The sequence below is a fragment of the Microchirus variegatus genome (assembly GCF_963457635.1).
Source record: "Microchirus variegatus genome assembly, chromosome: 9".
Classification (NCBI taxonomy): Eukaryota; Metazoa; Chordata; class Actinopteri; order Pleuronectiformes; family Soleidae; genus Microchirus; species Microchirus variegatus.
The window spans coordinates 22373992-22398619 of NC_139810.1; the positions used below are offsets into that span (position 1 = coordinate 22373992).

Sequence of the window (24628 nt, forward strand, 5' to 3'; positions counted from 1 at the left end):
TAATGCAGCTAACGGAGCTAACTGGTAAACGGTGCCTGGACTCCGGTGTCGTAAACATGACGGCGCGCGTGTCTGGAAACGCGATGTGCGTTAACCTAGTGCCCAGCACTAATAATTACGAATAAAGGACTAGTATGCTACTTGTTAGCAAGCACCTAGTCAACGGTGAATATGTGTTCCCTAATCTAAAGTGCTAGCTAACTTTAAAGTGTACAATCCCCTGGAAGGGAAGGGTGAGGTACATGCAACGTCACCAATAAATGTTGCTAAATTTTACATGCTGTACCTTTAAACTTAATTAAAAACTTCAAGTACGTCAAGTACACAGCGACATGTTTTCTCCCTCTTTACTGCGACTGTTCCGTGTGGTCAATCGTGATATGTCTACTTGTATTGTGTAATTAAATGTATTAATTAATGTATTATTTTTTTTAAATTCCCAAAATGAAAAGTATTTATCCCATCTAGCCTGTAATAGTGAAGACTGACCACAGGAGTCTGGTTCGTCCGAGCGGTCTCCACAGTCGTCGTCCAGGTCACACGTCCAGGAGATGGGGATGCAGCGTCCGCTGGCACAGGGATACTGGTTGGGGGGACACGTACGAGCTGGCAGGGAGACAAGATTTAAAACTTAACTGCAGCCCTTTCTTCTTTTCACAATATCCCTGACTCAGCACTTAGGCATGCATTAACTGATGACTGTTTAAGAAGACATCTATATAAAAAAAAAAAAAAAACTCACAACAAAGCTGAATTTGATTTCATTTCCAATAGTCTAGTGCTACAAAAGTGATTAATAATAACCCAAACATGGTCAATTTATCTTTATATTAATCAAGTCGAAGACAAATTTGTAATTTGCTACTATTTATTTGAGACTCTGCACCACTGCTGCGTTCCAGCCCCGTTGTCACTGAAGCAGAAAATGAACACAGTCTCCTGGAGGGTTTGTAAATTCATGTTGGCATCAGCTGGACAAATAAACACATACCAATACAGACAGTCTGTTGCACCATGTTAATACTGTGTTCGCCACAGTTTTTACTGTATATTTCCCAGTTAGTATATTAGTCGTTCTAAATACAGTAAACTAACAGACAGCTAAATAAATTCCCTCCAACCATCTTTAAAAGAAACACTTAAATTGCCTGCAGTATTTTATATACTGTAATCGTCTGCAGCGTCAGAGCTCAGGAGATTTTCTTTGGACCATCACTGAGGTGTGTGTGTGTGTGTGTGTGTGTGTGTGTGTGTGTGTGTGTGTGTGTGTGTGTGTGTGTGTGTGTGTGTGTGTGTGTGTGTGTGTGTGTGTGTGTGTGTGTGTGTGTGTCTGCACCTGTGCAGTGTGTAGTTAAACAGAGGAGGATGTAAGAAAACATTACGGTTACCAGAGCAGGTGGTGTTGGATTCATCTTCATCATTGCCGCAGTCATTGTCGCCATCACAGAGCCAGCGCAGAGGGATGCAGCGGTTGTTCTGGCACTTGAATCGGTCAGCTGGGCACGTGTGCTGGTCTGGAAAACACACCGACACACTGAATAGAAAACACTTAAACATCTGGCGCAGTGGCTTACACTAATGTTTTTTTGTGTGTCTGATAAATAACACACTGTTACTCTCTTTAGCGTGTCACTTTAAATTAGGTTTATAAAAAGTAGAGTAGAGCATCCAAGACAAATATGACTCTCCACTTCTCACAATCGCCTTACGAAGAGAAAGCTGGCCAACGAAATTACAGACACATTAGAGAGCACGGAAAGAAACATTCTTGGACACTAACATTTCCCGTCAGTTCTCATTTACTAAAACCCTTGCACAGAAACGTTGTTGACGTCTGTGTTGCTGTGTAACCAATGACAACGATGACGTGGCACACTTACGACAGAGCTCAGGGGCCTCGTCGCTGTTGTCCAGACAATCATTGTCCCCGTCACACTTCCAGCGCTCCTGGATGCAGCGGTTGTTCTTGCAGGCAAACTCCCCGGGCTGGCACTGGGGCGGAGGCACGTAGGAGGGGTTGGCTGATGATTCGGATGATGATGCGATCAGGGGTAGAAGCAGAAACAGATGGCTTAGTGAGACGAGAGCGAAACCCTTTTTTGGTGCTTAGATCAGATTTAGCCTCTCTCAAAGTTATTTCTTCCAAAACATTTCCCCAGATTTAGAAAACAGCACATAGGATGTCTTGCAAAGATAAAGAAACGTTTAACAGCCTCTACTCCTGCTGAGTAATGAATTTACCACAACTATGAAACCGCTCTACTGGTAAGTACCTTTACAGGTGACATTATCGCCGTCCAAGATTTGATCGTCAGCACAGCCGCATGACCTGCTGTCAGGGATAGCAAGGCACAGGCTGCTGCAGCCGCCATTGTTAACTCGACATGCATTGGAACCTAGGCACAAAAAGAAGACAGTGTACACATTAGCGTTAATGAATACTATTACATTTGTTATTACGCTACTGTTCAAATGTTTGGGGTCACTTAGAAATGTCCTTATTTTTTAAGGAAAATCTCTTTTTTTTCAATGAATATAACATTAAATGAATCAGAAATACACTCTATACATTGTTAATGTTAATGACTATTCTAGGTGCAAATGTCTAGTTTTTAATGGAATATGTACATAGGTGTATAGAGGCCCATTTCCAGCAACCATCTCTCCAGTGTTCTAATGGTACATTGTGCTTTCTAATGGCGTTAGAAGGCTATTGGATGATTAGAAAACCCTTGAAAACCCTTGTGGAATGATGTTAGCACAGCTGAAAACAGTTTTGCTGGTTCATTGACGAAAGGGCAAAATTATTATTTTGAAAAAAAATCATTATTTCTAATCTTGTCAATGTCTTGACTATATTTTCTATTCATTTTGCAACTCTTTTGATGAATAAAAGTGTGAGTTTTAATGGAAAACAAAAAAATTGTAAAGGTGGCCCCAAACTTTTGAACGGTATAGGTGTAGGTCATTGTAAACTACAATGGGGGATGTAATACCTTGCTGCTGGTGTGCATCATACACTCTTATCTCAAATATGGGTGGCCTCTCGTTGCGGAGCAGTGTGACTGTCTTTGTGACCTGGTCCAGTTTATAGATGCTGCCTCCACGATACTCATTCCAAAACAGGAATTGTTTGTAATGACATAAACCAAAGGCGTGGTTCAGCTCTTGCCCCTCATACACCACCTGTTCATTCAGGAGACAGTAGAGAGTTTAGATCTGAAAATAACACCAACAACAATAATAATAATTTGGACTACATTTTTGGATTGCAGCATCATCGCCAACCTTTCGCTCAGTGGTGTTAAGGTAAACCAACTCGATTCGGTCATAGTAGGCGTCGACCCAGTACAGTATGCCCTGGGGAATATCCAGACTCAAGCCGTTTGGCCACAGCACCGTTTTGCTGGTCAGGAAAACTTGGTGATGTGAACCGTCCATCCAAGCTTTCTTGATCTTCCCTCTGTTGCTCTCCGTGGGGTCCTCCTCCCAATCGGTCCAGTACATCCATCTGGGAGACAAGAAGACACCGCATTCAGAGGGCATGTGTGATCAGGCATTTTCTGTTAGAGCTCGAGACATCAAACAAAACTCAGGGTTTTAAAGCTCTTTGATGGTGCATCCTACAATATAAAGCAAAGAGAGTTTATCAAAAAGTACTTTGAAAACTTTGCAGCTCCCACACACACCAATGTAACCAATGAGTTCAACAAAACATGCACAGTGCAGGCAGCCCACGTAGCTGCAAGTAACAAAAAACTCATCCCACTGATGGATGATGCTGCAGCCAAAAAAATTTAGTGGCGTAAAGCCTTAAAGCCTTCAAAATAGCAATCTCGTCCCCCTTCAGCGTCTCACCCATGCTGTGGGTCGACCACAATGGCACGAGGATGACTCATCTTCCCCTCAATGAGAGTCTTGCGGGTCTGTGAGGCTTTCTCCAGTCTGGCAACACTGATAGTCTTCTTAGGTCCATCATCTGTCCAGTAGAGATTACCTCCCATCCAGTCTACTGCTATCCCCTCCACTGTGTGGATACCTGAGATAAAAAAAAAGAGAGAGAATGAAGTTGGATATTAGCAGGCCAATTCAGGATGATGGAGAAGAAAATAAACCATCTCAGTTATCAAAGCCATCGTTTCATTCTTACCTTCCTTTAGAATGGTGTCTCTCTCAGTGCCGTCGATCTTCTGTCGCCCAATGATGTAGCTGGTGGCATCCGCAAAGTAGATGAATTCACTGGCAGCGTGGAAATCCAGAGCTCTGGGGTTCATCAAGTTCTCGATGGGGATCATGTACTCATCAGGTACCTTAGCATTCATGTCCATGCCCCTGATGATTCCAGGACGACCCTTACCGTACACCAAGAACAACTCATGGTCTGGTTCTGAAAAAGGAAAAGACATTCTTAGTGATGCAATTACTTCTGTCAGCAGTTTTGCAACTTCATTTCTCAACTGTTCGTCAATCACAGCTCCATCCTCAGTCTTTATACTCACTCTTGCAGGACTTTCCGTCGCTGCCGAGGCTGAATCCAGAGCGACAGCGGCAGGTGCGAGTCTTGTGGCTGTTGCTTAGCAGACAGATGTCAGAACAACCTCCGGCTTTCCCAAACTGATCCAAGGCACATGCGTGGCTGCGCACTAGGACACAACAAACCAAACACAACATATCACACTACGGTTAAAGTAGGCATATTATTACCTATTTCTACAAGTTAACCGAGTTCCCTGGTGTCCTAATGAACATGTCTGTGACACCCTGCCAAAACAGCCCTGTTCAGAACACTCGCTTTTGAGAACCTGTCTCTTTAAATGCAAATGAGACACAGGACACTACGTCAGCGTCACTGAGGCTCTGGCGGCTAACAGCAGTTAACATTTGGAAAGCCATCATTTGCCGACTCCAGCCGGCACATAAATGTATCCAGTGGACACGTAAATCCTCTGAGGCTGGAAGTTTGTGTAGAACTCTGTGCTGCACTGTGCAGCCAAGAACAGAACACTTTGTGGACTTCTGCTCTTCCGGATACTTTTGCCCTCGCCTGCACTCTCCACGAGATAACAATTCCAGGAATATGTCATTGTGACGTGGCAATGAGTGTGGAAGTCAACATCGCGTGTGTTATCTCCTGTACTTAGACTGAGTCAGACCACAAAAATCATCTTTTTTCACACTTTGCCTACTCATAGGCCCTGCAGAGTCCCAAATGTAAGTATTAAAATGTTTAAAAAGTTGATTTTGCAACCTTGAGGTTGGCGCCTCTGGTGGTACACGTGCAGTGCGGGCCCCCGGTCTACACGGGTCACCACCTGGAAGTCGGAGCTGTTGAAGCGGTTCACTCGGATCACGCTCGTCTTTGGGTTGAGGTTGCCTTCATCCGAGTTTGTGGCGTACAGATAGTTCTCAAAGACGGTCAGTCCGTACAGGTGCTTAATCTGAAATATAATGAGTGGCAAAAAATTCATATACACTCTTGAAGATGCTGATATTTTTGGTAAAAAGCAAAATCATTTGTGTACACAATTTTATCTTAAACACTGCCTAGGAAATTTTTAATAATGGATCTTTACAAATAAACTATTTATCGGTTAAAAAAAAAAAGAGACAGGCAATGATAACAAGCCAGTGTTTATATAAAGTCCGAACAGAGCAGCACGATGGCTCCACTTCCCATAGAGCCTATTCTGTGCAACCTCTCCTCTACTGTCAGAAAGATGCATGGGTTAGGATCAAGTTACCCCCCCCCCCCCAACCCTCAAAGACACACCATCATCACCTCCTCCTCCTCCTCCTCCTCTCCACAGTCCTGATTTCATTAAGATCATTACTCCACTATAAGTGTGAGCCAAGCTTCACGAAAAACGGGGCTAATATGTTTAGAGGCATTAGCCAGGAAAATCGCACGCTCCTCGAGTAATATCAATCAGGATAATAAAAAGGGACTTGTGCCCAGGAGAGGAGGACTCTCTTTGTCTGGATACATGAAAGTCAACTGGGAAACGAGTGCAGCTTCCAAAGACGATGATTAAATCAATGACGATGCTGATTTGGGAAACAGATGTCCTGAGAGGGAAGACTCTTGAAAAGACACTCGGGAATTAAATTAAACCTTTTAAACGAAACCTGGATAATCAGGTCAAATCAAATAATATGATTTTTTTTGAGTGTACACAGTACATCGATCCACATCCAATCCTTCAAACCTCACCAGTAGGCCCTGGATGATGGTGTGTCGGTTTTTGCCCTCATAGTCGACCACTTCAATGTAGTCCAGGTAGGCATCGGCCCAGTACACCAGCCGGTTGACCAGGTCCAGGGTGATACCATGAGGGAAAACAATCTTGCTCTCCACCAGCTTAGTGCGATTCTGGCCGTCCATGTCGCAGCGCTCCACCCTCGGTGTCGACCCATAATCTGTGAAGAACACTTTACTGCGGCACAAGAAAGAGGGAAAGGAAGGAAGGGAAGGTCAAAGCGGAGGCAGACATTAAAAATACATTTCATTTATAAAGAGCAAATGTACTAAAAAAGTGACCACTGTGTATTAGTCACTACAAAATAGTTTAAATGACTTCCAAGACAATAAAAATACTGAAGTGATACTTTCAAAAAAAGGAAGTTCATCTGAACACAGACCGCCAGTTTCAGGAACCTGAAACAGTCGAGTGTTAACATGGCACAGCAAGTATCTGTTCGTCTTTCAGTCTGGAGGAAGTGCTTCCATTTGCAGCTGCCTGCTAAGTCAGCACGTTGTCGGATCATAAGACAGCACTTTTCTTCCAGCTAAGACAGCATTGAGGGTAGCGTCCGGTCAAAAAGTCTGAGGGGAAGTGCATACCCCATAGCCGGGTCCAATGCGATGCCTTTAGGGTTGTACAGCTCTTGGTCCAGCAGGGTCACACATGTCTGGCCGTTCTTGTTGCAGACGAACACCCGGTCGTCCACATCGTCCACAAAGTAGAAGTTTCCGGTCAACCAGTCGATAGCCATCTGCTCAACATCTGAGAGATGCAGAGGAGAGGAGAGCAGCAGAATTATTAAAAAAATAATACAGAGCCTCATGAAAGTAGAGTCAAATAAGCATTGATAAAATGATGCCATGACCCTCCTGACCCTCATCAAGAGTACCCACTCTCTTCAAACACAAAACTGAATTAATGAGCTTCAGCCCTTCACCACACTTGTCTTTGATTAAGGTGAGCAGTGTTCGGGGGGGAGGGAAACAGAAACAGTCACCGATAAACAGTTTTCAGGCATCAACTCTGGATAATGTCCAGATATGGAGTCAGACATTCTCCAGAGTTCATATATGATGGATGCAGAGAGGGAAGATTGTCTGGTTGAGACAAGTTCATGCAGGGGTCAGGAAATCACTCGCTGCAGATCATCCACAGATTATCTTGCTACATTCTCACATAAATCTCACTTGGATGTAATCTGGAAATTTAACTAGAGACTGCGTAGGAGAAAATTCAGAGAATGCTCGGATGGGACTTCTGCATTCATATATAGAGCCGCTCCAGACGTCATTGCACGTCTGAAAGCAGCTATAAAGAGTCAGAGGTTCGAAAATGAACTCCCGTCACTTGACTTGAGTGGTAACTCGATAATCCCTGGATTTACAAAGGTTTATAAGTTGTAAGTTGTTAAGTATGTTGAGGAAGGTTATTATGCGTATTAAAGGACTCATATTATACCCCATTTCTCCAAGTTGACCTAGTTCCCTGGTGTCCTAATGAATATGTCTGTGACATGCTTTGGTCAAAATACCATAAGGATGAAGCACCACAGCAGTTCAATCACCCTGCCAAAACAGCCCTGTTGAGAACGCTCTGTTTAGTAGTATCTCTTTAGGTCCACCTTAAAAAAAAAAAAAAAAAAAGTAAAATGAAACTTAAGGGACAGGAAATGACATCAGCCACAGAGGCTAATGGGAGCGAACAGCAGTTAGCATTTGGAAAAGTGATCATTTGCAGGCTCTAGCAGGCACATTGCCGCCATATATAACATGTATCCACTGGACAGATAAATCCTCTGAGGCTGGAAGTTTGTGTAGAACTCTGTGCTGCACTGTGGAGCCTAGAATAGAACGCTTTGCAGACTTCGCAGACTTCCGGTTTTCAATTACCGTTACAAGTGGAGCTCAGCGAGACAACAATTCCAGGAATTTAGCGCATTGTGACGTCCCAATGAGCGCGGAAGTCAACGCCGCATGTTTTATATCCTGTACTTAAAGTGCAGAGGACCACAAAAATACAAGTGAGTCATTTTCCCAAAATTGATTTATCAACTTTTAATACTTTTTAAGACCCCACGGGCACGGACACCCTGTATCTATCTATATCTATGTATCTATAAACTCATTCCTATTCATTATTAGACTGGAAACACATTGATGTTGTCAGCCATCAAAAATAAAAATGAGTTCAATAGAGATCAATAGGTAAAAGAATATATTAAAAGGGTGTTGGGCCCAGCAAACATTCTTAAATAACTGTGGGGATCATCACATATTATTCTCACGACACTTCAGCGACCTCTTGTTCCCAGCGTTCACCGTTTCCTCACTTATTCTGCTTCTTATTTTAATCCGATAAAACTGCTGCGGCAGCACAGTCACTCGACAAGTGCTGTAAATATCGCCCGCAATGATGCAAAAACATTGCTGCAATCAAGTGACTCGATATTCAGTAACACTGCTGCTTACTAAGGCGACCTGTGAAAGAAGAAGCTCAGCAGAGGAAGACCTTTGATTCAGATAAGTGCTTAGTTTGCAGGGGAAAAGTTTCTCTCTCTCTCTCTCTCTCTCCGTGAGAACCATGTCCTGTGCGAGACTCGACGCAGAAGACCCAGACCACAGGGAGACCTCGCTTGAAGGGGGGGCTTGAAGATACATATACAGCCTTGTGTTTTAACAGCTGCGGCCATGCTGCTTTTCAAAGCAGAGCACTGTATACACACATGCATATCACACAAGCTCACTACTCATGCACACACTATCAAAGTGACCACAGGTGTTTCTCCAGTTATTCCAGGGGACATCTTTGATGTAGAGGCACACAAGTGGGGTATAACATGTCAGCCTAACCCCGCCTAAGCTTCGACTGATCATGAAAAATCCATACATTTTCTCCCACTTGTCCTCTTCAGGGTCACAAAGGGTTAGCTGAGAAGTAGAATTCACCCTGAAGAGGTCAGTGTCCTATCACAGAGCTACAAACCAATACCATAGCCATGCCGTGCAAAAACGGATCCAGGGCAAATGGTACGAGAGAGAGCATACAAACATCTGGGCCCAATGTAGAAAACGCTCTACCCCACATACCAAATGCAAACAGTGCTTCAAAAGGCCTGCCCCACATGGGATTTACATTATGCTTAGTGTTGCTGTAAAAGCAGAGCAGAGGAGAGAAAAATGTGAAACTCTGGAGGATGGGATTATGGAAGGGCCCTGAAAAAAAATGTAATACTGATGGGGAAATACATTTACATCCAAATTCATTTAGTGTTTTTGGTGCAACTCCCATCTGGAAATGATTTATTGACATCTCAAATCTAAAAAAAAAAAAAAAGGAGATGAAGCCATAAATTCACGAGCTTATAAATGAAATGTGGTCAAAACAACAGAGGAGGGGGAACAAAAACCAGTGCAGTTTTTTTTTTGTTCATAAACATCAGTACCCAGATACTGACAAAAGGGGGAAGTTTGTCATGCAGCTAGGAGGGATAGTGATACTCCCACTGGTATCAGCCATTAACCTCGACCCCTCTAAAGCAATCCAGCTGGAGTCCAGGCTGCACAGACTCACACTGAGCGAGCACAAAGTCGCTTGTGCAATGCACTTCACTTGTGGGCCCTGTTATCCAGAGAGCCAGTCAGTCTGTTGACAGCCTCGCTCATTCAGGTTCTGGAAACTGGAAAAGTTTGCTGGGAAACCGAATGAACCCGCCGCTCTTTTTTTTTTTTTTTTTTTTAACGCCACTACTTTGCCCCCCTCACAACCACTTTTCACATCCTGCCTTCACACCTTCCAGCTCACACTACTCCGAGGAAACGCTTCACAAACAGAGTGGAAAACAGCAAACACACATCAACACAGAAACGGTGTTATTCTGCATACAAAATACATCATTCACTCAGAATCTAGGACTAAACACCACGTGTTGATACTGATGCGTCTTTACCCAGTGACCAAACGGGAACAGGGGACATGAAAGTTGTCTGGTGCCACTTTAATAGATTGTTTTAAAAATCCAGTCTTACTGTTTGCAATTACTGTTTTTTAGTAATAATTCTGCTCAGAGGATGGAAAGGATGAGCAGACTCTGCTGTCTTTTGGGAATCACACAAGCAACCAGACTAGGCCAAATCCTTCAACCTCATCTACGTCTTATTTATTCTCTCTTGGTCTCCGAGAAAATACATGCTAATAATTTGTTTGTGTGAACCCTGAAACAAAACATTAACCTCCATCCAAGTCCATCTGTCCATCATTGTTCAATCAGAACGAACTCAGACTGTCCACATTGATATCTATCAGATCAGATTTACTTTCCTGAAAGACCAAGTTCCCCCATCAAGAGAAGGAAAAGCAAATATAGAATTCACATGTGTGAAGCATTTTAAACTAAACTAAAAAAAAAAAAAACCCCAAAGGAGACCATACATGAAATAAACATTCTTGACTCAGCAGAGACACATAAATAAAGAGGAGGAGATTCTGGTCTCTTATCAGAGCTGAAAGCCCTCACTGACGTAACACCGAAAAATGTGGAGTCACTGCCAAAGTGCAATGTGATCCTCTTGCCTGTTTGTCCACTTGCTCCCCGAGTGACTAGGCAGAGCCAAGAACCCACCGACAGACCTGACTGCACAGTCCAGGTTCCCACAGTGGTTTGAAGCGACTGTGGGGCCACCTCGCTTGAAATGAAAACCCCCTCCACCTCCATCTGCCCTAAATATAACTCGGTCTTAATCTAAAACTTCATTTTGGTTGTCCTGGAATTCAATCCTTGGAAAATCAACAAAAGACAGAAAGAAGAGAAATCACACTTTGTGTGTGTGTTTGTTCTTGTACTTGCGCCATACTGAGGACAAGTGAGGGATTTTTTGGAGTGAGGACATTTTGGTCATTCCTCACGTTGTTTTCCTTGAAATCACTTCCTTAGGTTGCTACAACATGCTTTACTCTGTTTGTCAAAAAAAAAAAAATAATTAAAATTTTGGACGACATAGTATATAGTATGACTTTTTTAGTCAAATTTTGGATCAAAAATTGTGCGTCAAATTTTTTGTCAAATTTTTGACCAAACATTTTGGGTCCAATTTTTTTTTTCAAATGGTGGACCAAAAATTTTGCGTCAAATTTTTGACCAAGCATTTTGGGTCCAATTTTTTTTTTCACATTTTGGACCAAAAATTTTGCATCAATTTTTTGTCAAATTTTTTTCAAATTTTGGACCAAACATTTTGGGTCCAATTTTTTTCTTCAAAATTTTTTTTTGGATGACAGTATAGTATGACGTTTTTGTCACATTTTGGGTCAAATTTTATATACAAGTAGATATTTGTAATTGTGTTGATTTATAAAGTGGAAATGCTGGTCCTCACTTTGTCAGCTCTTTTACCCGGTCCTCAGTATGCAGCAAGTACAAGAACGTGTGTGTGTGTGTGTGTGTGCGTGCGTGCGTGTGTGTAAAGTGACCTGACTGGACAGGACCTGAGACGGCCAGAGGAATGTAGAGTCTCTTCAGGCTGACATAACCTAGCAGAGGAATGTAAATACCATCTGCATGACCACTCGCGCGCAAGTACAAGCGCGTGCACACACACACAGACGCACAGACACACACACACTAACACCTCCAAGGTACAGCAAATCACTACCTTCTCTCTTGCCCTCTCATTTATCAGTCCTCTGTCTCTTTTACTTAAGTCTGCCCTCATAAGGATCCCTCTCTCTCTCTCTCTCTCGTTCCAGCCCTCGCCCTCATTCTCCCCCTTCATAACCCTTGACTGAGAGTGGAGAATTAAACGCATTTTTTTTAAAAACACACAGAAGCAAGCAACACAATCAGGGTGAGGTGGCTTTGTGGCACACTCATTCGAATGGAGTGAGTCAGTCAACTGGAAAAAAAACAAAAAAAACATTTAAGGACGTCTGAGATCAGCGAGCCTCCTAACCTCAGCTCAACCCCCGGCTGTCAGCAGTGACAGCAGATACACAACAAGCTTCATTTTAAGCGGATATGAGCTTCTGAACGACTTCTTATCACGTCCTTTGCGAGACACAAAAGTCCACACAGACACACACACACACACCCTGCACATCTTCAGTTGTTTTCTTCGTCTGCTGTTCAAGGGCCTGGGGCTAATTCTCAAGGGAACGTTTCCCCACATGCACCCTGTGACGAGCACACGCACAAACCCACAACCTGCAGTTTATATTTTGTCTAGATTTCTCCCTCCTGTTATAGAGAGTAACGACTGCAGCAGCCAGGCAAATAAAAACAAACCTTGTCAGGTTTCTAATCAGAGATGACAGTGTTCTACGAGCCAGACTTTGTGTGTGAGTGTTTACATGTTTTGTATGTGAAGCTTTGTGTGTTTGCATGTTTGTGCAAGTGTGTGTGTGTGTGTGTGTCTGGCAGCTGCTCAAGAGATGAGAAATTATTGACGGGATGTGGGACATTTCCGATAATCAGGGTTGGGTCAGAGTCGTCCGTAGTTACTGCAAACAAAATACATAGACAGCAATTCGTGTAATTCGGACATTTATCTGCATCTGTTTCATTGGATTTAAAGTTTCTGCAGAAGACGGCAGCTTTATTATTTATTTTTACTGCACTGGAAAATGTTCGTTATTGTGTTGCACAGTTCTGAAATCATGGCGCTGCTGCCCGAAATGGATGGAAGGCTGTTTTTAATGAATGTATCATCTCGAATAATAAAAGAGAATATGTGTCCAGAAATCACTCATCAACTGTATTCAAATATCTCTTGTCAAAAGAATTTACACATGTAGTCTTTGACAATTACATTTTTTTTTTTTCCTTAAGTGATCAGCGGATCTCAAAGCTGCTCATCTACCACCCAGTCGTGTTGATTACATTTAAAAGGCATCACTCAAGAGGACAAGAGAATGAACATAAAATCAAGCTGCACAGTAGTTCTACAGTTTACCCACGAAGGAAAAATGCAAAGCAACACTTCAAAGTCACGGCGACAGCTTTCTTTGTGTCACACGCTACACGCTTTGCCTCGATGGAATGATTTAGTGGCGTGTCAGGGTGTCAGGTGCTGTAAAAAAAAAAAAAAAAAAACTCTTGAAATATAAAGCAGGACTCAGCGTTTTTTACTTGGCACTTCATATGCTGGTGTGAGCCGCCTAAGCTCTAATGCTTCACATCGAACATTCGTCTGAGCTAGTAAATGCAAAGTTGACCGTTTGATTCCCGAGGCGAGGTGTGCAGAAATTTCACACGGGGCGAGCCGACCGCGCGACGATATTACACGAGCGCTGCTTATAAAAAAAAGAAAAAGGGACATTCGTTTCTCATTCACCGGCTGGCCGACAGCTAAACGGCCAAGGCCTCAGCGGACCTGACAACACTGTTATACGAGTGCTGTGCTACGTGAAACAACACATTTACTCACTTCTGCTGCAGAGAAAAACAATTTCTCCTCATTGTTACTTTAGGTACGTCTGAGTGATCGAGTCAGTGAGTGACACATTTGTACTAATGGTCAGTTGGCCAACTGCTGGGCCGGTAATATTGGCAGTTGCTCTTTTAAAATGTTTTTGTGGCTCCCAATTGCATTATCAGGTGTTTGCTGAGCTCTGCCTGCACAAGTTGTTGACTTTCATGAGCTTTTATCAAGACACAAACATACAAGTCTAGAACTTAATGGAACAAATTGAATAAACTACCCATTAATATGAGTTCTTAGCCTTTTGTATTTAGCAAAAGGTTTCATGTTTTGAAGTGGAAACTTTCAAACAAAAGAGGAAAAACATCTTTTCTTGTATGCAAACGGCACTGTAGTTTCCAGACGCACTTGGAAAAGGGAAGGATGTTGTCACAGTCTCACCATTATGGCGCTTGCCCACTACATAGTCCCGGCACGACACAGCACGGTTCAGTTCGTTTTCCATTACTATAATAGCTTCTCAACGTCATCATAGCACGGCTGCATGAAACTGCTGTGACTTTGTTTTCCACGCGACACACAAACTAGTGACTTGTAAAGCTGTTCTTTTGATGTACAAAATTAGAAGATGTAGTTTAGACATGTATGTCCTAAATTTCAGGATTTTTAAGTCTTTTTAATTGATCTACAGTTCGCCATTGTTCGGTTTGATTCCCGCTCACAACTCTTCCTGTGATGGCACTCTCTGACCAATCAGAGGCCTGAAGTTTGACAACGTCACGTTTAGCATCGGCTCAGCTCGCTTAGAACCTCAACAGAGTCGAGAGTACTGTCGCTAATGGAAAAACTAAAAAAAATAATGTGCCGAGTTGCGCTGTGCCAGTGGAAAAGCGACATTCGATGTCACCACTGCTTTCACACTGGACCTCAACATCTACATGGAAAATAATTTATAAATCACTAACTCACTAACACAAGGTCATAGAGGGTCCAACAATATACCAGGGTTTAACCTTCTCTGAAACTACTACTCACGGTGCAGGCTGAGGGTGATGTTAATGGTCCGAATGTTGCCGACGGTCTTGAGGTCGGGGATGTTGGCACACTTCAGCTGGGTGGCAGCAGGCGTGTCGCCTACGTCTATCCAGCAGACGGTCTCCTCGGCATAAACGAAGTCCATAGCCATGGCCTGCTTCGTGGCGATGGAGGGCAGCCAGGACGTGGAGCCGCTCAGCGAGGTGCAGCGGATGTCGTGGAGGTTAGCAATCAGCAGCACGGGCAGGCGATCCACTGGCTCTGAGGACGGTAAGAAATCAGGGAAGAAAAGAAAAGAAAAAAAAAATCATGGCAGGAATGAGAGGGAAAAGTTTAGAGCAGCGGTGATACATGAATTACTCTGCACACTTGTTGTAACCCATCTCGCTGCAGTCAACAAGCTTGTGTCACACTACGCAGGTGTGATTATACAGCAGGGAGCCATTTCCAACAAATCAGCTCTAATCCTTTCTGGGTTTAGAAGTGTTCTCCGTTTTTCACCGTGTGTGTGTGTGTGTGTGTGTGTGTTTGCGTGCATGTGTGAATGTACTCACCGTTTTTGGCTTTACAAGAGCGGTTGTCTGGCTGCAGCAGGTAGCCTTCTACACAGCTGCAGGTGTAGGAGCCCTCGGTGTTCGTACAGGTCTGACTACACGTGCCGTACACGTTGCACTCGTTGTAATCTATGGAAAAAAGTGTTTCGAAAGAAACAGTCGGGGACAAATTATATGGGATATTGTACCATAGCTGCTACAGGACTGTCTGATATAGCGATCAAATGTTACTGCCAAAAGTGTGCAACATGCACTGGAACATGTTCTACCTTGAGTGGTTTGAAAGAGAGAGTTTTCATCTCTCCGCATGCTGACTCAGACAATTAGTGCAGCACAAGTCGGAACGATCAGAAAATTACTTTAATGCTACGTTGGCCAAATATGTCAAATCACTCACCTTTACATGTCTTCCCATCTGCAGCAACCTCAAAGCCGCTACTACAGTAGCACTGAGGGCCGTCGTGAGTCAGAGCGCAGTAGAACTGGCACCCTTTGGAGAGACATTCTGGTTCTCGTTCTGTACCGGAGACAAACAAAGGCACAGAAAACATGAGATTTGATTTCAGAGGGTAGGAAAAAACATGGCAGCTAAAGTGTAAAGAATGAGTTTGAGTATTTGTTTCTGTTTCATCGGGTTGTGCACAGATAAGCCTTCAAATGTTTATGTTAATTTTCAAGTGTTTTGTGTGTGTAAGAAAGAGAGAGGGGTGGGTGCACATGCACGGAACAGACGGCTGATTTGAATGAACACGCGTTACGGGGCCTCTTGTTTCCCGCCCTCTGGGGGAACTCAAGGACACGTCTTTATGGCAGGAAATGAAAGAAGGGCATCAGGGTTTCTATAGGGTGCGAGTGTGTGTGTTGGTAGCATCTTGATCATCATTCTGTGTCTTCCTACCATCCTTTGACTTCAGAATGTTAGATTTTATAAGCTGGCGGATCATAAAGTTGGTCTCCTTCATAGTTCTGGATTTCGCTGTGCACTGGGGGTTCTTCTATTATTTACGGGTCAATGCCTGGGGGTGGGAACTGTGGAGCATGTGCAGAGCGCCCAGGCCGGCTAGAGACCAACTAAAATGTAAGCATGCAGTTGAAATTCGACTTCCTATCGCATATTCTGGCTTTTAAGTCTGCCGTTGAAAACATTGGATTTGGTACAATTTCAGTTGAAATGTTTACACGTATGTTATAAGTGCAGTTTTGATCAGACTAAGACAAAAATGTTTTAATTTTATGAGTGCAGGTTGATAAAAGATTCACTAAGGTCATGGGTGCATCTACCAAAAACTGTGACCCACACCGAGTGAATGCTGCCCAACAGCTCAAAGAGGAAATGACAGTGTTCTCCTGATCAGCACTCATTTTCTCAATAACATCCCCTTTGTCTCTTTATGTCACTGTCACTCACTGTCACTATGTCACACACTTCCTCTTTCTGCCCTGAAAGCTTTCATCTCTGCATCAAGATGCTGGCATGACATATGACAAGCTTGTAGCTCCATGCTGCATAAAAAAAAAAAAAAACCCACAAGCTACTTTGAACCTTCTCAACAGCTGCAAAAGCAGTGTGCCAAAACTGTCTCACACAAAACATCTCAGCCCTCACACTTGTGCTGATCTATAGATGCTCAATTGACTGAACTTGGTGAGAAATAGCCCTCTATAATAACATGACAAAACATGTAAAAAAAAAAAAAAGTGGCTCGCAGAAACACAATGAAATTTACATTGATGGCAAATGAAAAAAGAAAGAGGAATGGTCGTTGACACACGAAGCATACAGTGAACAATAGATAGAACGGCTGTGAGAAGCAGAGACAGAACCAGTGAAGGGCTTATTATATAAACCCTTTGGCACTCTAGGCCACAATGACCCTTTTGTTGTGGCCCCACTAAAAGGAAGAGTCCCCCAGCAAACACTGTGGCCCATATCGAATCCATTCACCAAGCCTCAAACTGTGAGAGACCACAGGCAGCAACAGAGCTAAAATACCCACAAAATGCACCTCTGTTTAAGGTCATTTTGTTCCATTTAGTGCCCAGGGTTCTGTCTACAGGTGGTCGAAATGGACACAAGTTTTATATTTTAATCAGTGAATCAAGATTTTGTAGTTCTGGTCGAGGTATGGTATTATTATAATAAAGAAAGATAATAAAATAAGTTAAAGGTGCATTATGTAATAAATCTAAAGCAACTGGCCATAAAATCTTCCTAATATGTCACAGAGACTCAGGAATAATGTTCATATAACAAACTGAACTCACGCAAAATATTTGCATTAAAAAAAATATTTTGCAGACTAGCATGTGGCGCCACCTACCGCCGTCTACCAATCATTGCAGTCAGTAGAGTCTCAGCTGCCGAGCAACCCCGGGTTGCCAGTTCAGTTAGAAAACGAAACCTAAAAGACCTCGGTGTTTTGAATTTGAATGTAGTAACCGTGTTTGGCCACATTCTTACATATGGCACCTTTAATGTATCACTTGTATTGCTGAATCACTTTTCTCCTCCCCCAAGGTAAAATTCAGATGATGTTCTTTTGAATGTTAAACTTTTGCTTGCTCTCACCTTCAAGAGAGAGGTAACAGAGGTAACACATGCAGAGTAAACAGAGGAAGAAAAGCCAGCATTTGAGGATATGGAGTGGTTAAGAGAGTCCCAGCTCAAAGCAAGTGAGAAAACAGCAGTGTGTCTCAGACGTTTGACTAAGGGGTTAATGAACGAAGCAAACAAATCACATGGTGACACAATGAAGGCCTTCAAGTCTTTAAAGCGACTACGTTAAAGCCATTGATCCCAGCTCCTTCTGCACAGGGTGAGGATATTGCACCTTGATTCTGCCAAGCACTCTCATCACAACAGGTAAGAACCACGACAGTAACCGAGTCCAGTCAAAATCTTTGATATTCATACGAGTAGGTTCAACTGATGCACATGAACCTGAAATAAGTGAGAGAGAAGTGGTTTTGGATCTTTTCAAGAGAAGAGTCTCAAAATGTTGATTCAATGCATTACATATAGACAAAAGTGGCAAAGGATTTTATTACCAAACGACAGAATAAAATAAATGTGGGAGACAACACGGACGGGACAGAAAAACAAAGTAGTTCTGGTGTCCAACCACAATTGGTACGGAAACCGGGTGACGCTGACATGATTTCATAAACTCTCTCTCTCCTTAAAGCGAAACCAAACCTCTTCTGCAGCCAACTCAACAACCACAAGAAGTGGTGTCTGACCAGAGATTATGTAATTTCAAAACTTGATACTAAACTGTGAAGGTTTGCAGCTGCACCGGCAAAGAACATTACGAGACATCCATATACACTGATGTTCACCTGAAAGAAAGTGATTAAGGGGTTTAGTTACACTTTAATCCGATCCTTCAACTACCTTGAGGACACATCCCTTTTTCTGCAGTATAGTAAAGCCTGTCCTCAATGTTGACATTTAGCAAAGGTAACTGAACTCAGAATTAACTTAAACAATCACTGTAAACAGACTATTGCAGTGTGTGACTTTCTTTGAAAAATAGAGGTAATTCCCAGGACATTCCTGCCTTTGTGCTCACACCGTTCAGGAACAAGTCCACACATGTACTTATCCCCTACCTGTAGCAGATAAGAGACGGTTTCTCCACATGGTTCCCACGGAACACGATTTCTGCCTCTTGAAATTAACGGTTCAAACATCCTGGACACTTTTCATTCAGGATTTTGTGTTTGCTTTCATAAACTGCCATTGCAAGACTTAAAGGCACGTTTGTTTATTTATTAAGACATTGGTCAAAATGATTATTGTACAAAAAATGAATGAAAAAAAAGCAAATTTTCTGGCAGTTGTTTGCAGGCTTGCATGGCCAAAGGGGGCAAAGTAACCATTTGCAAACACAAACGGGGCAGCAGCTTGAGTAATGAGCAAATAGAAGCCACCATAGTCCCAAACAGTGGCAGCATGTTCTGCCAGACATCTAAATGAACAAATACACAAAAGAAGTGCCCACAGTGTGGCAACAACAAACACTCCCAAACACGTGTGATTGTGTAACTCATCGCAGTAAGTCAATACTTAAATATTCTTCACTGTGTAGCCCTAACCTAAACCAACAGAGCCAACCCTATATCAGGAGCTTTGTTTAAGCTGAAGACTTCCTCACGATTAAAGATGAAATTGTGGTCTTTCTACCAGGGAACTTCAAGAAACTTATGACTGATATTCAGTGTTTAGTGGGACATGAAGGACAATGAAAGATCACTGCATGCATAAACAATAGCTTCAGGCCACAACAATAAAATAATCAGGGTTCCCTTTGGGGCAGCAAGATTACTGCTGCCATGACCCTATTTTTTTGCTTCCCTATCACTCAGTCACTTCTCAGGGAGGCAGGTCTAAGGCCTTGCCCCCCATGAGAGGCCCCATCACCCACAAAATGACAGAGAAAGGACATATGGAGGCCGTCAGATCAATGAATAGACTCAACTTTCACCCATATGACAGGAAAACAACATAACTGTCAATTGTCTGTAAAAAAAGGCTGCATTTAGTTACACAGACCTTTTCAAATATAGACATGGAACATTGCATGTGGAACGGTTTTGTGTTTTAACCAAAAGATGCCAAAGATCTGAAGTTAGACAAGCAAACTTGAGACTCGAGTATCGCTGGTCTGGATACTCAGTAAACCGCAAAAGAAAACAGTCCAATTATATGGTTTTTAAATGCTCTTTGGCAAGAAGGCAAGGCCTGGACTCTTGTAGTATGATATTACAAGATTTTATATTTTATTAAACGTTGTCAAGTATCTAAAAAAATCAAGTTGCAAATTTACATAATATCTGTTACGTATTAAAACAAATAATATTCTACGGAACGCCATTTTAAAGAGACAAAAAAGTACGTTGTACGTTTAAAAGTAAAGTTAGCGCAAGAGTATTTTTCAAACAAGTAATCCCAGGCATAGCAATTTAATGGTAATCATAGATAAAATGTTACAACGCCACTAAGGTTAAATTTCTTTAGTTACTCTGTACCCCATTTTAAATGTCTCTATTTTAACTTGCCGTGTAATTTACAGATGGCATGTGTGTTGCCTACAGGGACAAAGTAAGGCAAAGTGAGCTCCACCAGACAGCTGCAAAACCAACTATTTGGTAAGAATAGTGTTTCTTCATTTGTGTGAGTGACTGTATTTCACATTTTTTTATTTATCTTGGTCGTGTTTTATACGGAACGTACGTGTATGGGACTCAGACTGCGCCGTTTTTTGCAAATGCTAGCTAGCGAAAAACTGGTTAAGCTAGTTAAGCTAACGCTAGCTACGTACATTAGCCCCATCCACCTGCATAGTTCCATGCTAGTTTGATATCAATGAGCTGTGCGACTCCGTGTCTTGCGCTGAAAAGTTAGTTAGCCAGTAACTAAGCTAAATGCTGGACCTTTGAACCCCAATACTAAAATCCACTGCACAACCTATTACCGTTATCCTCCTGAAACAGTGATCCAGCCCATGCCACACACTATGAAACAGCAGAGGAAATTTATTTAAGGCCGATAAAATTCCTGCGTAACCTACCCTGCTACACTCCCTTTTTCGAAAACCACTCTTGTCAACAACTTTGGCAGAATTATTTGGTCACGCTGACTGACAAAGTCTGCTTTCAGACATCGGCACCCAGGTACACTTGCACAACCTGGCAGATTGTATAAGCAAACACTGGGAAGCCTGTGAAAGGCCAGACCTTTCCCCGAAAAAGGGGAGCTCACAAAAAAGCAAAAAGTGCCAAAACTCCTGGACACACTGCCAGTGTGTGTTTGTGTGCGGGGCAATGGGTGTGTTTGGGAGAGTATTTGCAAAGTGACTGTGTGAGCATATGTTTGTGTGTGTGTGTGTGTGTGTGTGTGTGTGTGTGTGTGTGTGTGTGTGTGTGTGTGTGTGTGTGTGTGTGTGTATGTACATGCATGCACTACAGGGCACATGAAAATGGAGGTGTGTGTGTATATTTAGGTGTGTCTTGACCACTTAAGACAGCTGGACTTGTGTCCTCGGGAGCAGCCAGTGCATGTTGTGACTGGATGACATCATTGGTTGCGTTGTGTAAAAGGCTTGTCTAACAGCGATGACCAGTGTGGGACACCAATACTCTGCAATCTCTGTGCAACTGTCCACTTCATCTCTGTGGTGTAACTGCGCTTAAACGTCGTAGCTTATAACTTAACCCCGGTGTTAAATTATAATCTGGGGATGTACCATTGAAACTATAACGTTATGGCTGACGTTCATACATGTCATGACTGATTAGATGGGAAAATGCTTCAAATACACACAAATGTACACTACCGTTCAAAAGTTTGGGGTCACTTAGAAATGTCCTTATTTTTGAAGGAAAAGCACTTTTTTTTTTTCAATGAATATAACTCAGAAATACACTCTATACATTGTTAATGTGGTAAACGACTATTCTAGCTGCAAACGTCTGGTTTTTAATAGAATATGTACATAGGTGTATAGAGGCCCATTTCCAGCTACCATCTCTCCAGTGTTCTAACGGTACATTGTGTTTGCTAATCGCGTTAGAAGGCTATTGGATGATTAGAAAACCCTTGAAAAACCTTGTGCAATGATGTTAGCACAGCTGAAAACAGTGTTGCTGGTTCTTTGAGCAAAGGTAAAAATCATTATTTCTAATCTTGTCAATGTCTTGACTATATTTTCGATTCATTTTGCAACCCTTTTGATGAATAAAAGTTTGACTTTTAATGGAAAACACAAAAAAATTGTATAGGTGAACCCAAACTTTTCAACGGTAGCGTATTTATGTTAATAAAACAAAGGAAGGCAAATCCATTTGAGATAACTGAAGCACCAACTGTTACTTTAAAGCCCTTTTTAAATATTTGATCACGTGATTTCCTATACTGATAAAAAAGAATAGTGATTGGTGTGTACACAACAAAAATGGATTGCAATATGAGAGTTCTAGCCGCTGTAAACAACAGGCAGAGCATCAAACGGCTTTATCTGAAGACTACCTCGTGCGGTTGCTGAATACTGACGCAATCCTCTGAAGGCAGTCAGTGTTAGCTCCTTTGTCTGCGGCAACAAAGAACAACACTATGGCCCAAATGTATCCCATCTCTCATTCTTCTGCAGTCCCTAATTAATAGTTTGATGGGATTCTTCCTAAGCTGCATCTGGGCTGAATGCTCATTGTTCCAGCAGGGATTTGGGAAAACATTCTCACAGCTGAGCTGACTGATAAATTAATTACTTTCTCTTCCAGAAAGAGAATTTCCATTGTGATGCACAGAGCCAGAGCAGAGCACATCATTTAACAGCCTAACAGAGGAGAGGTTTGGATGAATAGATAGTTTTTGGATACGAAGACAAGGAAACGGCAGTCTCGTCGAGCATTTTGACCCTCAGCAAAAAGGCAGCGCTCTTGTCTGCGTTGAGGTTACCATCGGTTCTACGCGTGTTTTTGGGAAAAGTGAAACTATGAGAAGTGTGCACAAAGCTTCTGTCGGTTCATTACTTCTGCAGTGAGGACCCTCGTCCCAGCCATCGGTGCAGTCAGGGATTCCGTCGCACAATTTGCTCATAGGGATACACAAATCCACGTCCAGGCACCCGTGTTCGTTGACAGCACACTGGCTGACTCTGTTGTGCGTGCCTGCAACACAGATAAAAACACAACATGTAAGCGAACGTAACAGTACAAGACAACGTATAATCAAAAGGTCCAACAAATGGTTGTTGTAATGTTACTTTAAACACCCAGGGTTTTAAACATGGCAACAACAAGAGGAGACTGCAAAAATAAAAGGTTAGACATTGGCTGTGAATGAGTCTGAATTCCTTTAAGTGGAATGTTTGGCCACAGTGGGGTCAACACTTTTAGAAACGGAGACGTTTGCAAATAGTTCATGAATGCACGAGAAGTGAAAAGTGCATTTTTAACTGCTAATGTTGTGGCCAAAGATCTGTATCAAGAGTATTTATGGTGGAACTCATTCGCTGAAGTACACACTTTTGGGCGACCTACAGTACCTGCCTGACAGAAACTATGTTTCCTAAATGATAACTGGATTGGAGAGGTTTACTTTCTCCTCCGTGGGTTTAAATGAGGTCAGGGCTAAGCGTCATCACGCGAGATAAGACAAGGTTCTACGTTTACCTGTCACTTTGTCTGACTACAAATCAATCAGCTGGTAATTTTAGTCAGGACCTAAAGCTCCTTTGAACTTCTATGCAACTCACAACAAGAGGCTTTAGGTTTTTCAATTAATGAATTCTGTGTTGTAAAGAGAACATGAAAAAAATACAAAGAAAAGTCAACAACTTCCATCTATCCTGGTAACAATGATGAGCATCAAATATGTCCTGTTGTACCACCAATAATTTAGCATCAGATCCATAAAAACATATCAGCTGTGAGGGTTTCTTTTCTTCTCAGGATTTAATGTGATGTCTTTTTCATGTTTCTCAAACGGTTCCTATTACATGTGGCAGCCGAGTGGTGTTGCACCACCCTTGGCTGACTTCAGTGGCTGAAACCACTACCATGACTCCCATTAAGGAGTGATCTGCAAAAACACACTGCACTTCTTTCTCAGAGTGAATCCAAGTTGCCGTCTCTTTCCAGGTACAGTGACTAAACCGTCCGCATGACTAAAGAAAAGATGATTCACCAGCATTGGGCCGCATTCTTCATCTAGTTCTGATGTTCACATGCCCACATGAAGGAGCTTTTGGCAGTGGATGCACTGTGTGTCATGTCAGCTTCCTATCAAAGCTACCTCCACTTTTCCAGCTATTTGCGCTACAGTAGCCTCTCTGTACCACACACGCCAACCTTATCTTAACACTGTGCGTCTTTTGGTGCTTCCCTTGACCACATTTGGTTGTGGTGCTAACCACTGCATACCTGAATACTCTCAATCTCTAGAACACACTGTTCCTGAGATGCTTTATTAGGCCAATTTAGGCCCATGTCAATCCTCACGCTTGTCCGACCTGTTCCTACTAACAGAAAAGGACTTAAAAGGTGACATTGCCCCCCAAAATAATGAATATCATTCACTTCACCTGTCAGTTTGTTTAAAGCGATGGCTGCCCGGTGTATAATGTGCCATTTCATGCATTCTATGCACACATTCAGTTACCGTATGTACCGTACAGCATAGCAAGAAACAGTGTTTGTAATTTGATCTTCTGCCATATGTTGAAGGCAAACGAGGATACATGGAATCTAAAAGAGCATAAAAGCCAGTGAACAGATTGTGATCTGAGATCGTGCCGTCTCTTCCACGCATTCTCTCTCTCCCACTCTTCTCTCTTTCTCCTCTCAACCCACTCTAAAGACCAAAGTTTGCTTTGGCTGTTTT

General features: G+C 42.5%; 1 protein-coding gene across 1 annotated transcript in view; it reads right to left on the reverse strand.

Moving 5' to 3' along the window:
- Positions 1-24628, reverse strand: part of LOC310931815 (low-density lipoprotein receptor-related protein 1-like) — a gene marked incomplete at its 5' end in the record, with an annotated part of 87435 nt that overhangs the window by 40374 nt on the left and 22433 nt on the right. The window contains 16 exons of the mRNA XM_083895044.1: positions 490-606; positions 1389-1514; positions 1881-2021; positions 2274-2396; positions 2997-3186; positions 3289-3511; positions 3859-4039; positions 4151-4387; positions 4500-4643; positions 5249-5438; positions 6212-6434; positions 6842-7004; positions 14690-14950; positions 15244-15372; positions 15641-15760; positions 22777-22914. Coding sequence (XP_083751170.1) covers positions 490-606; positions 1389-1514; positions 1881-2021; positions 2274-2396; positions 2997-3186; positions 3289-3511; positions 3859-4039; positions 4151-4387; positions 4500-4643; positions 5249-5438; positions 6212-6434; positions 6842-7004; positions 14690-14950; positions 15244-15372; positions 15641-15760; positions 22777-22914 — 2706 coding nt within the window. The remainder of the gene's footprint in view (positions 1-489; positions 607-1388; positions 1515-1880; positions 2022-2273; positions 2397-2996; positions 3187-3288; positions 3512-3858; positions 4040-4150; positions 4388-4499; positions 4644-5248; positions 5439-6211; positions 6435-6841; positions 7005-14689; positions 14951-15243; positions 15373-15640; positions 15761-22776; positions 22915-24628) is intronic.